Here is a 14,467-nt window from a genome sequence, read left to right on the forward strand (position 1 = left end):
CGGAAAATCAAGGGTGTATAACGTCATTGGCAGGTGACGCAAGGACATGGTCTACTGCACTAGTTAAAATGGCTTATTTCTCTGTATTTAAACATTCCTGGAAATATTTGCGATAATGTACGTAAACAAGTCAGCAAAATATGCAACATTTTGACAGTAGTTTTTGAATATTTTAAACAAAAACGTACATATCGTGCCTTTTAATAACAGAGCGCAGCTTTGATTCAGTCATGGCCATTTCTTCAATTAAAAAAATCTTCTCTTTTCATCCACGCCAGTAGGTGTCAGTATAAATTCTAAGGTAACTGTCAAATCAGGCAGGAAAATTACGTGAAACAATTAACAACTAAATAACAGTGCACAAGTAAATGTGTATGTATAGTCTATAGTTTAAATAAGTTAATGGGCATTTCTTCAATCTTTTTCATCCACACCAATAGGTGACAGTGTAACTTCCAAGAAAACTGTCAATTTGGATAGGAAAATAAATTAAAAATTAACAACTAAATAACATGTTTGTTTTAAAAAATAACATGTTTTTGTTTTTGTTTAAAAAAAAAAAAAAACATTGCTTTTGCATCAGCACCAGTAGGTGTCAGTATAAATTCTAATGCAACTCTGTCAAATTGGGAAGAAAAATTAATTGAAAAAAATTAACAACTAAATAATAAATAACACGTAAAATGAGGTGTATTGTCTATAGTTTGGTTTGGTTATTGGCATTTCTTCTTCTTCTTCAAAAAAGGAAATCACTTTTTCATCCACACCAGTAGGTGTCAGTATAAATGCAACTGAAGTACAATTTAATAACAGAGCATAAGTAAATAGTTGTGCATCAAATGACTATACATTATGCAAGTTTACTATGTACCCTTGCATCTAGCATATGAATTGAGTGCATGTTGAGTACATTAAGTGTTCAGCATTTTTTTGGTTCATTAAATGCACCATCTGGGTATATGAGGTAGACTTTCATCATTTTGCAATTTTCAATATGAACACACTACTCACACTATTTAAACTACAAATGGCATAGAATAGCACATAAGCACGCAAATTGGGATGGATGTTATTCCTCAGCAGAGATGTAATTATATGGTGTGTGTCGGTGTCTGCAGCACAGAAGTGGATGTATGGTGGTCTGCACAGTAACATGTTGCTGCAGTATCTGGCCTGGGTCACTTACCCAGTGGTTCTCATCACCTTCTCCGCCGGCTTCACTCAGATACTGGCGCCACAGGCAGTGGGTGAGATACGCACACACTCACCCATGCTCACGTAATCAATTTAAGCCAAATGGCCTTTACGTCTTCTCAGATCTCTTGGTAACCCCCTTCGTCTTTTCTTCCTCCAGGCTCTGGGATCCCAGAGATGAAGACCATTCTCCGAGGTGTGGTGCTGAAAGAGTACCTCACTTTCAAAACCTTCGTCGCCAAAGTGATTGGCTTAACTTGTGCCCTTGGAAGTGGCATGCCTCTGGGCAAAGAGGTGCATGAGAGGGGATATCTGATCCTAGATAAGCGTTCTAATGCTAAAATAGTTTAAGCCTTTGCCCTGTGATCACATCTGTTATTTCTATCTCCTCTCACATCCTCTAGGGACCATTTGTTCATGTTGCCAGTCTGTGTGCTGCTCTGTTGAGCAAATTCATGGCCTTGTTTGGAGGAATCTACATGGTGAGAGGCTTTCTATTAATGCTGTCTTTTGTCAATAACTTTCTGACATTTCATACTTTGGTAACATTTTATAATACCCTCGACTAACAAACATTATTATAACACAGTATGCTTTACAGGACATCATTTACTATAAAATAATCAGACATGTCATATACAGTGGCCCCATTATGCACCCATTTGGGTAGTGATGTCACTTAAAACTGTACATGGCACATTTTCAGACTCTTCTTAAAAACAATAGTCGTGTTGTCAGTTCCATCTGCCTATAATATTTGACTGTACTTTATTGATCTATTAAACATCATATAACATTTGTGGTTCCACTTGGCCTTAACCACTATGTACTAATCTTTGATACAATGCGCTTTTTGTGTACATACATGTTTTTGCATTGTACTTATATTTTAATAAATACTTGCATTTAATTACATTTATAGTTGCGCTTTTGACCCATACCTTAAACCTACACATACCACTAAGCCCATATCCCACCTCCATAGCATCAAAAGTGTTTTGCAATACTGTATGAACACAATAAGTATATTGTACTTATTTGATGTAAGTACATAGTAGTTAAGGCCACCTAATATAAAGTGGGAGCACATTTGTGAAATGAAATGGCCTATTAATAATGACCTATTAATGAGAGATATTATAAAGCGTTACCAATAACTTGTGTTTGTATCATCACTTTACATGTCACTGCACTTTGAACGTCATGGCCTTGTTCTTTCAGTCTCATCTGCGTGTATCATACAAACAAGCAGCTGAGGGTTCTCTAGGGTTTTTCGTTAGTCTGTGATTAGTCAGAGTACATAAGGTATCAGTTCTTGAGGGAATTGCAAGCACAGTGAATGGAGCTGTTTGTAAATCATGCTAAAATGAGTCAAACGGCCTTCGCGTTATACCATATCAACCCTCTGGACTTTGCCCACAAAGTAACCTAAGAAATCACAGCACGCTGGGGAATGGATCAATAACATGTTGTTAGAGCAGAGCGAATCTGACAGAAAATCGGAGACCATAAACATTCCGGCACATTTTAACTGTTCCACTGTAATTGAATGCACTTTAATTAGGCAAATGTCAATGGCATGTTTACACAGTCAATCAGGCAGTGGGGTTCGGGGTAACGGGCCATGCTGATAATTATTTGTCTGACACCTCGTACCTGTGGGTGTTACTTTGATAGCGGGATATGAAGGAGCTACAATTTGGGCCAGGGTAAAAGAAAAACAGTAGCAAAATAATGTTAATGTTAATGGGATAATGTTGCCACATTGAGGGAAAATTCCTACCTGATCTCATGAAGAGTACGTACCTCTGGGAATTTTTCACAAGACGCAAAATACGTACCAACAAGTACATATTACTCCAGTTTCCAACAGAAATAAACACTAGAGGTGGTAAAACAGCAAGCACTTGTAATAGTAATCGCTTTCCGGTGTTGACCTCCGCCAGATTACTACCCCCCTAGTATTGGTAGGTTAAAATGGACACAACAAGAGATGTAACAAGATTGCTTGGTAGCTCAGCCGGCATGGAATCTCTGGGTACGAATCCCATGAAAAACATAACTAGCGATAAAAGAGCTGAAAGATGAGAGATTGAAAACAAGCTAGAACGGCATGCTTGCAATAGGGTTTTTACATCACTTTTGTTCATACTATTGGGTTGGTTTAGGTTTAGTGCAGATGGTACATTTCACATAAACAACGTTTACATATAGTCCACAAAAGAAAATAATAGTTGCATTTATAAAAATGACCCTGTTAAAAAGTTTACATACACTTAATTCTTAATACTGTGTTGTTACCTGAATGATCCACAGCTGTGTTTGTTGTTGTTGTTGTTTAGTGATAGTTGTTCATGAGTTCCCTGTTTGTCCGGAACAGTTAAACTGCCTGCTGTTCTTCAGAAAAATTCCTTCAGGTCCCACAAATTCTTTGGTTTTTTAGCATTTTTGTGTATTTGAACCCCTTCCAACAATGACTGTATGATTTTGAGATCCATCTTTTCACACTGAGGACAACTGAGTCTCATATGCTACTATTACAGAACCTTACTATTACACTCACTGATGCTTCAGAAGAAAACACAATGCATTAAGAGCCGAGGGGGTGAAAACTTTTTGAAGTTGAAGACCAGGGTAAATTTAACTTATTTTGTCTTTTGAGAAACATGTAAGTATCTTCTGTAGCTTCTGAAGTGCAATATTAAATGGAATCAAATATAATATTTAGGCAAAATAAGAAAAAATTACAAAATGTACATCTACATTCTGTTCAAAAGTTGGCTCTTAATGCATAATTTTTCCTTCTGGAGCATCAGTGAGAGTTTGGATCTTCTCTAATAGTTGCATAGTCCTTCAGTTATCCTCAGTGTGAAAAGATGGATATCAAAATCATACAGTCATTGTTGGGTTCAAATAAACACAAATGCTGAAAAACCAAAGAATTTGTGGAACCTGAAGGATTTTTCTGAAGAACAGCAGGCAGTTTAACTGTTCAGGACAAACAGGGGACTCATGAACAACTATCACTAAACAAAAAAACACAGCTGTGGATCATTCAGGTAACAACACAGTATTAAGAATCAAGCGTACTGTAGGAAACTTTTTGAACAGGGTTATTTTTTATAAATTTGGTCACACTTTATATTAGGTGGCATTAACTACTATGTACTTACATCAAAAATACAATGTACTGTATTGTTGTCATACTGTACTGCAAAACACTTTTGCTTTTATTAAGGTGGGATACAGGTAAGGTTAGGGACAGGTTTGGTGGTATGGGTAGGTTTAAGGGTGGTTTAAGTTGTAAGGGATGGGTCAACAGTGTAATTATAAATGTAATTACAGAAATTAATTACAAATGTAATTACATATAGCTATTTTTAATAATATAAGTACAATGTAAAAACATGTACACAATAAGTGCATTATACCAAATGATTAATTTAAATGTAGGTAACATAGTTAAGGCCACCTAATAAAAAAAGGGGACCAACTCAATTATTTTCTCTTATGGACTATATGTCAACATCTTTTTTGTGAAATAACTTATTTAGGCCAGTAAAACATAAAAAATTACATGCATTTTGTATGATCCCTCTTATTTTGGTAAAATAATTAACATTTTGCAGATTCTGCAAAGCGTATGTAAACTTTTGACCTCGACTGTAGATAGACAGATCTTACTGACCTCAAACTTCTTTTTGAACGGTAGTTCAAAAAAGCTAGACAGACAGATCACACAAAGTGAAAATTGTACAGTTCAATACATTGAATGCATACATTACAATAAATACACAAATAAGGTTTATTTTGAATTAAATTATGTATTTTTGTAGATACAGACTTGAAACAAGTAAACAGCAGTGTAAGTACTTAAAGTATTGAAAGGTTTTGAAACAGAGTTCAGATACTCACTTGTATGTGTGTATTTTTGATTTACTGCTGAAGGAAGAGCCCTTTGAGGGAAACAAGGTAAGATGCAGGTATTATTATGTTTGGGTGTGTCCATGTGATCAGATTGACTGAAAGTGTTATAATGAAAGAAAAAAGCGAATTTTATTTTGTTTAAATCTCCATTTGTGATTCTTTTTTTCTCAAGTTTACCATTTTTCCATTGTAATTTAGAGTCTTACTGGACTTAATCCTCCCAGGCCGTAGCAAACCGTTCACAAAGTTAGCGCATAGTGAATGAAAGAGCAGTGTTTGTCCATTTTTTTAATTGTGTTCATAGCAATACCTTGTTCCGCATGTCGTTGCCATGTATCCGTCAGTGTAATTACCCTGTTCCACTCTTGGCTGCCTTGTAAAATGCCACAGCGACAGTCGTTTGAAACAGGATTTGCATGTATTGGGTTTTCTTGTTAATCTGACAGAATGAGCTGAGGAACACAGAGATGCTGTCAGCCGCGTGTGCAGTGGGGGTGGGCTGTTGCTTCGCAGCCCCTATTGGAGGTAAGTCCAGACATTGTGATCATAGCTGGCCACCGGAGATAACGCCATATCACATTTACGACAGTAACGTTCCCCTGAATACTTCCAGCTTTGAGCAGAGTTGTTTGTCGTATGATCTGCTGTGTTGTGGCAGGAGTGCTGTTTAGTATTGAGGTCACATCTACGTTCTTTGCCGTGAGGAACTACTGGAGAGGATTCTTCGCTGCAACCTTCAGTGCCTTTATCTTCAGGGTGCTGGCGGTGTGGAATAAGGATGAGGGTGAGGGAGAAATCCGTTCTGATAGCCAACACAGTCAGATGATTCATTCGTCATAAATTTCTGACTGTCATTCTCTCTTCGCCATATTGCAGAGACAATCACGGCGCTCTTTAAAACGCGCTTTCGTCTCGACTTTCCCTTCGACCTACAAGAGCTTCCAGCTTTTGCTGTGCTAGGGTTTGTGTCTCACCTTTGCCATCTTTCTCCCAAACACAAATTCGATTTACATAATTTAAATTATGGCAGTCAGAGCACAGATTTCACGCAAACTAATATCCTTGTCTAAGAACATTTGTGTTAAAAAAAATGACTAAGCTCATTAGAACTGTTTATTTGCAAAGCTTATACTTCTGCTTTCAAACATTAAGACTTGTGTTCTGGTTGACAGGCCAGGTTCACACGTCTAACCTGTAAATTCAACTAGTTAGTTATTTTTAGTTCCTAATTCTTAGTTCTTAGCTGTAAAATAGAAATGTGCAGTGGTCATAATAATGTCTCTTCTCATGTTTTATGAAATTAATGTTTCAGTTCTTCTGTTGTTAATGTTTCTCAGGATTGCCAGTGGTTTTGGAGGGGCATTGTATGTATACCTGAACAGGATCATAGTGGAGTCTATGAGAAAACAGAAAACCATCAACAAGTTTTTACTAAAAAAGTGAGTTAAAAAATAAAATAAAATCCAAAATTACAAGATTAAAGTTTATTTTGAGAATAAAGTCAAAATTATGAGAATTAAATCATAGCAATTAAAGTTTATTTTTAGAGTATAGCCTGTGCATGCAAATGGCCTGGATTGGGAGCAGCACCAGGAGAAAATGCCAGGCCGGAATTTATTTGAATATATGTGCAATTATTAGCAGAAATCATACCATTTGTTATACTCGCAGGTACAGTATGTTTGGAAATAATACTTCACATCTTCGATTGCATTCATTAGGCTTATTTGTAGTGTGCCAGCACTCAATAATAGCAATAAGATTTGTGCCTTTGGTACTAATATAAGACAAGGCCTCAGCTTTCAAAATCTGTCAGTTTTATAGCGAAATACAAACAATGTGTCTTGCAATGTGTCTTTTTGATTACAATGAGACATTCGTTTCATTAAATCATACTGTTTTCTTTGTGAAAATTTCACCACCTACTCCACAAATATGTGGCATCCAGTCTTTCATTTCTCACTTGTATTTAATTAACAACAACAACAAAAACGTTCTAAAGGTTGAAGTGGACTATATAATATCACTTCAATCTCAAAATATAATCTCAAAATAATAAAAAACTAAACAAAATAAATAACTTTAATCTCTGAATTGCTACGAATTAATTCTCATAATTTTGACTATTCTGACTGTATTCTCAAAATATTTCAACTTTATTCTCAAAACACTTTGATTTTATTCTCATAATTTTGACTTTATTTCAAGAATAAAGTCGAAATATTTTGACAATAAATGTCAAAATTATTCTTGAAATATTTTGACTTTATTTTCAAGATATTTTGACTTTATTCTTTTAATATTTCTACTTTATTCTTGTAATTTTGACTTTATTCTCTGAATATTATGACTTTAATCTTGTTTTTTTAACGTGTCATAGTATTTTGCATAAAGTTTCATTTAATTTTTAAGAATGTTACTTAATAATCACTTACTAATAGTTAAACTTTATTTGTATTTTTAATTTACAAAAGTAATTTTTGTTTCTCATATTTGGCTTCTAATAGAAGACTAGTGTATCCGGCGGTGGTTACTCTTCTTGTCTCTACGCTCACCTTTCCTCCAGGGTTTGGGCAGTTCATGGCAGGCCAGGTCTGATGTTTCAGATTTATTGTGTGGCTCATCAAATTTTCTTTGGATTTCCTTCTCTATAATTTTCTTATTTCTACACAACCAGTCTTTTTCAGTCTTTCAAGTGTGCTTCATGCTGATAGATTTAGTTGTTCCAGATCAGTAATTATGCATTAAATAACAAACTGCGCTGCCTCCTCATTTAGCTGACTCAACATGAGTCACTAGTGGCACTGTTTGACAACCAGACCTGGTACAAGCAAGGTGTCGCTGAGGAGTTTGAGTATGCAAGTCATGTACCTCAGGCCTGGAAGCACCCACAAGTCAGTGTGTTCATCACACTCCTCCTCTTCATTGTCATGAAGGTGCGTCTCACCATATTAAGTAAAATATGAAGGAAAATGTAGAGGAATAGTTCACTCAGAAATTTCAATTTGCTGAAAATATACTCACCCTCAGGCCATCCAAGATGTAGATGAGTTTGTTTCTTCATCAGAACAGATATGGAGAAATTTAGCATTACAGCACTTGCTCACCAATGGATCTTCTTCAGTGAATGGGTGCCATCAGAATGAAAGTCATGAACAGCTAAACAGCTGATAAAAACATCACAATAATCCACAAGTAATCCACACAACTCCAGTTCATTAATTAACATCTTGTAAAGCAAAAAGTTGCTTGTTCGTAATAAATAAATCCATCATTAATTTGTTTTCAAAATAAATAAAGGCCAAAATAAAGGTCCATAATGCATTATATTGCTTCCTTCAGTGAAAAGGTCAATCCACTGTTGTCCGTTCAAATCAAAATCCACTAACATATTTCTTTAAAGCTGTTTTTGCTTGCAAACGGTGCTTGATCTGTGCATATTCACCTCTTGATTCAGATAAGACAACCTTTTTGCTGGAGAAATATTATGTATTAGTAAGTTAAAATGTGTTAACGATGAATTTGTTTATTATAAACATAGGTTTTAACTTCACAATTGATGGACTGGAATGGTATGGATTACTTGTAGATTTCTGTGATGTTTTAATCAGCTGTTTGGAGTCTTATTCTGACGGCACCCATTCACTGTGGAGGATCCACTGATGAGCAAGCAATGTAGTATTCAGTTTCTCCAAATCTACAAACTCTACATCTTGAATGGCCTCAGGGTAAACACATTTTAAGCAATTTTTCATTTCTGGGCAAACTAGTCTTTTAACAGTAATGTTAAAGGAGAAGTCCACTTCCAGAACAAAAATTTACAGATAATTTATTCACCCCCTTGTCATCCAAGATGTTCGTGTCTTTCATTCTTTCAGTAAAAAGAAATCATGTTTCTTGAGGAAAACATTCCAAAATTTTTCTTCATATAATGGTTCCCATGAGTTTGAACTTCCAAAATACATTTTCAGTGCAGCTTCAAAGGGCTCTAGACAATCCCAGCAGAGGAAGGGTCTTATCTAGCCAAACGATCGGTTATTTTCCAAAAAAAAAATGCAATTTACATACTTTTTAACCTCAAGAGCTCGTCTTGTTTGTTCTCTGTGACGTGCATGCAAACTCTGTGTAATCCGGGTCAATACAGTTAGGAAACTACGGTAACTCTTATCTCATTTTCTCCTCCAACTTTAAAATACTCATCGTCGTATACATCGGTTTTACCTTTTTTTGTAAAGGGCATTTGATCTTCTTTGCACGTTCACTTTGTAAACACTGGGTTGGTACTTCTGCAGCGATGTATGACAATTTTGAAGTTGGAGGAGAAAATGAGATGGGAGCCATACCCTAACTGTATTGACCCGGATTACACAGAGTTTGCATGCGCACTGCAGAAAATAGACAAGGATTTCATGTTAAAAAGTATATAAATTGTAAATAAAATAACTGATCATTTTGCTATATAAGACCCTTCTTCTTTGGCTGGGATCATTTAGAGCCCTTTGAAGCTGGATTTAAACTGCATTTTGGAAGTTCAAACTCGCTGGCACCATAGAAGTCCACTACATGGAGATAAATTCTGAAATGTTGTCCTCAAGAAACATTATTTCTTTACGACTGAAAAAAGAAAGACACAAACATCTTGGATGACAAGGGGGTGAGTAAATTATCTGTACATTTTTGTTCTGGAAGTGAACTACTCCTTTAATGTGAATGTAACATATTGTATTATACAGCTGTTGTAGTTGCAAAACTAAATAAAATATCTGGTCATATTGTCTCTGCAATGTCAGGTACTCAATATTAACTTCTTGTTTATTGAACTATTGTATATGTTGAGGTGTGCTGATATATTAAAAACCAGCACAGTTTTGATTCAGCTGCAGGTAAATCACCACCGTGTACAGCGTCGTGTTTGCAAGTGTGATATTGCTTAATTATTAAACGGCGTCTTTTGTTCAAGTGTGTGACCATGTGGCTTCTAAATGTTTTTTCTCAGTTCTGGATGTCGGCTGTGGCCACAACAATGCCTGTGCCTTGCGGGGCCTTCATGCCGGTTTTCCTCATTGGTATGTGATTACAGTGTGCGTGTAGTGTTTTTGAAAGTCAACACTGTGGGATATGCTTTTTTGGTTTCCATTTCAATTCGCTATTGTATGAGCGAGCACTTTTGCACATTATTTTGCTCTTGTGTTCATACCAGCCATTATACTTTAGTTTGTTCTTAATGGTTGTTTTCCTTTTCCCGCAATCATGTTCTCCATTTCCATCCCTCATCAATGTCTGACTCAATAAAACCTGTGTGTAAACGCGTCAAAATCACTGCAGCTTTATTCTGGAGTCAGTGTTTGTGACCGCATGTAAGTATACGTCCAGGATGCGTTACAAATTTGGTGTGTTTGTCACCTACAAAATGTCGATTCTACGTTGTGAATTGTGTGTGTCGTACAGGGGCTGCGTTCGGTCGACTGGTCGGCGAGAGCATGGCTGCCGTTTTCCCCGACGGGATACACGCCGACAGCACTGTATATCCCATAGTTCCCGGCGGATACGCAGTTGTAGGTAAGAGCGTCAACTGTGCATGCCTTCTCGCGGATGTCCATTTGTTTTCTTTCAAAAGCCATCAGTTTCAGCCCGTCGTGGCTATATCTTATTCACACGCGTAATTGAACCTTCAGGGTGTTGTATGCAAGAGTCATACATTTTTCATTAACCCACACAGACCAACAGCCAAATTAGATCTTGCCTGTGGAAATGGCTTCAGCGGTAGCGCTGCATTGTGCAGCGGAGCAGAAAGCTTGTCAGGAGCACAATAGGAAATCAGATGGCTTGCGGCGGGTGACTGCTACTGTAATTTGATGCGGGACGAAATGGTGATTCCCACAGGGGCGGCGGCTCTTTCTGGCGCAGTCACTCACACCGTGTCCACCGCTGTCATTGTGTTCGAGCTGACGGGTCAAATCTCGCACATCCTGCCGGTGATGATCGCTGTGATATTGGCCAATGCCGTGGCTCAGAGTCTACAACCTTCCCTCTATGATTCCATCATCCGGATCCAGAAACTTCCTTACCTGCCAGAGCTGGGCTGGGGACAGGAGTGAGGGCTGTTACGTAACTTCCCCAAATTATCACTCTCATATCATTCCCCTGGCTTTTTGAATGCTCACTCCCATCTCTCTCTCTCTCTCTTTTTACCTGTAGGAAATATAATATCCGTGTGGAAGACATAATGGTGAGAGACGTGCGGTTTATCACTCTCTCCTCCTCTTACCGGGACCTGCAGGAAGCTCTCATAACAGGCCAGCTTAAAACCCTGGCCCTGGTGGAGTCTAAAGGTGAGACATATATAAAATATCTGTTTAGAGGTATATTTTGCACATACAAAAAATCAGTTGTCGTCCTGTTAGACCACCTTCTGCACATGTTCTTCATACCGCTATCTTAGGAATTTTAAGACAAATTTTAAACAGTCTTCTTCTCAAAGTGGCTTTTCTTTCCCCATTTTGCTCAGTACAGAAGAGTGATTCAGCTGAAATAACTCTGCGATATCAGCTTTTGATTGCTGAACCATTTTCGGCAAGAAATGAGCAGTGTTCAAAATGGGTTTTCAGTGACTGATGGCAATATCTAGAGAGAAAAGGAGCAAAGTAGTGTGTGTATAGATGTATGTTTTCAATGTAAACTTCTCTAAATACTTTGGTAAGTTCAAGAATAATTTATGCAGTTTTATATTATTTATTTGAAATAAATAAGCAGTTTCATGTCTGTCCTTCTATTGTTTAGCTGGTCAAGGTTGATATGGGATTTAGAAAGTACACAACACAGCTATTATATATAGTATAAAAAAAAATCTATTTTATTAATTTCTTTAAAAAAACAAACATACTGACCCCAAACTATATGTGACCCTGGACCACAAAATCAGTAAGTAGCTAAGTAAGTATATTTGTAGCAATAGCCAACAATACATTGTATGGGTCAAAATTATTGATTTTTAAAGATATTTTGTGAATTTCCTACCGAAAAATATATAGCAAAACTTAATTTTTGATTTGTAATATGCATTCCTAAGAATTTCATTTGGACAACATTACAGGCGTTTTTCTCAGTATTTAGATTTTTTTGCACCCTCAGAATACAGATATTCAAATAGTTGTATCTTGGCCAAATATTGTCTTATCATACTAAACCATAGAGTATTTATTCAGTTTTCAGATGATGCATTATGACCCTTATGACTGGTTTTGTGGTCCAGGGTCACTTATATTTTTTTTTTTGAAAGAAATGAATACAATTCATGTTTAATCTTTTCAGAAAGTGTAACAAATGTGACAGTAACAACATTTATAATGTAACAAAGTATTTCTATTTCAAATAAATGTTGTTCTTTTGAACTTTCTATTCATCAAAAAAAAAAAAAGTATCCATAAAAATATTAAGCAGCACAACTGTTTTCAGCATTGGTAATAATACCATATATTAGATATTATATATTGGACTTATTTCTGAATGATCATGTGACACTGAAGATTTTGAAATGATCCAAAGAGCACCTGACCTACAGTAGAACATTTGAAAATTTGCACAAATAGTCACATCATTTTAATTGTCTGATTAGAGACTAAATACAGTTTAGAACAAAAGTTTACATGCACCTTGCAGAATCTGCAAAATGTTAATTATTTCACCAAAATAAGGGGGATCATACAAAATGCGTTTTATTTTTTATTTAGTACTGACCTGAATAAAATATTTCACATAAAAGACATTAACATATAGTCCACAAAAAAAAAAAAAATAGGTGAATTTATAAAAATGACCCTGTTGAAAAGTTTACGTACACTTGATTCTTAATATTGTGTTGTTACCTGAATGATCCACAGCTGTTTTTTTTTTTTATTTATAGATAGTTGTTCATGAATCCCTTGTTTTTCCTGAACAGCTGCAGAAGGAAAAATGATGCATTAAGAGCCAGGGGTATACATTTTTTAACAGAATGAAGATGTGTATTTTTCTTATTATGCCTGAATATCGTATTTTTTAATTTAGTACTGCCCTTCAGAAGCTACAGAAGATATTTACATGTTTCCCAGAAGGCAAAATAAGTTCAATTTACCCTGATCTTTAATGCATTGTGTTTCCTTCTGAAGCATCAGTGAGCACTTAAACCTTCTGTAATAGTTGCATACGAGTCCCTCAGTTGTCCTCAGTGTGAAAAGATGCATCTCAAAATCATACAGTCATTGCTGGAAAGGGTTCAAATACACAAAAATGCTGAACAACCAAAGAATTTGTGGGACCTAAAGGATTTTACTGAGGAACAGCAGGCAGTTTAACTGTTCAGGACAAACAAGGGACTCATGAACAACTATCACTAAACAACAACAACAGCAAAAAAACAAACAAACAAAACACAGCTGTGTAACAACACAGTATTAAAAATCAAGTGTATGTAAACTTTTGAACAGGGTCATTTTTATGAATTCAACTATTATTTTCTCTTGTAGACTATATTTAAACATCTTTTATGTGAAATATCTTGTCACACTTTATTTTATGGTCCAGTTCTCACTATTAACAAACCAATAACTACGGGCTTTGCCTCATAAAGCTGATAAACTCCTAATTTGCTGCTTATTAATAGTTAGTAAGGTAGTTGTTAAATTCAGGTATTGTGTAGGATTAGGGATGTAGAATATGGTCATGCAGAATATGTGCTTTATAAGTACTTTTGATCACAACTGTAATTGTGTAAAAATGAGGCTGTAAATAATATTTGATGTTTTACTGATTTAGTACAGTTCCTTTTCTGGACGTTTTCTTGACGTTCCCAAATGAAAGCTCACAGTTGGAAATGTATTCCCACAATTCCACCTCATATCCTGTGACAGACACATTCTTTACCTTCTCCATCTCCTTTCCTGCCCTCCCACCATTTCCCTTTGCTATCCCCCATTCCTCCAGCTATCCCGCTGTGTTTCTCTCACTTCTCTCTTTCTCTCTCTTTCCCTCTCTTTCTGGTCTCTCTGCTGTCTCCCTTGCCTGTGTCCCCACCTGGCTCCAGAGTCCATGATCCTGCTGGGCTCTATCGAGCGCTCCCAGCTGCAGTCCCTGCTCTCACAGCAGCTCGGCCGAGCTCGCAGGCTGGAGTATTTGAGAGAACGTGCTCAGGACAATGGCACCCATGTGCCGACCTTCCCCCAAGACTCTCCACCCAGGACTGGCCGTGGCGTACGTTTCCTGGTATGAACCTCACAGAGAAGACACTAGTGTTAATTACATTACAAGAATGAAAAGCATTTCTTTCCTCATATAATTTTATGTGATCGTTCTAGAGATGAATCAGGGA

General features: G+C 36.6%; 1 protein-coding gene across 5 annotated transcripts in view; it reads left to right on the forward strand.

Annotated features, from left to right (window-relative positions):
• The window catches only part of clcn2a (chloride channel, voltage-sensitive 2a), a 78,698-nt gene that overhangs the window by 45,756 nt on the left and 18,475 nt on the right, over positions 1 to 14,467 (forward strand). For 3 of the 5 annotated variants that reach the window (XM_051138017.1, XM_051138023.1, XM_051137993.1), the window contains exons 4-18: positions 1,119 to 1,247; positions 1,355 to 1,488; positions 1,599 to 1,674; positions 5,135 to 5,166; positions 5,568 to 5,646; positions 5,780 to 5,905; positions 5,998 to 6,082; positions 6,459 to 6,560; positions 7,629 to 7,713; positions 7,899 to 8,057; positions 10,118 to 10,187; positions 10,570 to 10,680; positions 11,005 to 11,215; positions 11,320 to 11,453; positions 14,183 to 14,361. In XM_051138017.1, coding sequence (XP_050993974.1) covers positions 1,119 to 1,247; positions 1,355 to 1,488; positions 1,599 to 1,674; positions 5,135 to 5,166; positions 5,568 to 5,646; positions 5,780 to 5,905; positions 5,998 to 6,082; positions 6,459 to 6,560; positions 7,629 to 7,713; positions 7,899 to 8,057; positions 10,118 to 10,187; positions 10,570 to 10,680; positions 11,005 to 11,215; positions 11,320 to 11,453; positions 14,183 to 14,361 — 1,712 coding nt within the window. Of the gene's footprint in view, positions 1 to 1,118; positions 1,248 to 1,354; positions 1,489 to 1,598; positions 1,677 to 5,134; positions 5,167 to 5,567; positions 5,647 to 5,779; positions 5,906 to 5,997; positions 6,083 to 6,458; positions 6,561 to 7,628; positions 7,714 to 7,898; positions 8,058 to 10,117; positions 10,188 to 10,569; positions 10,681 to 11,004; positions 11,216 to 11,319; positions 11,454 to 14,182; positions 14,362 to 14,467 lie in introns of all 5 variants that reach the window. The other 2 variants (XM_051138002.1, XM_051138011.1) reach the window with 2 other exon arrangements.

Source organism: Labeo rohita, chromosome 2, assembly GCF_022985175.1.
Source record: "Labeo rohita strain BAU-BD-2019 chromosome 2, IGBB_LRoh.1.0, whole genome shotgun sequence".
NCBI classification, from domain to species: Eukaryota; Metazoa; Chordata; class Actinopteri; order Cypriniformes; family Cyprinidae; genus Labeo; species Labeo rohita.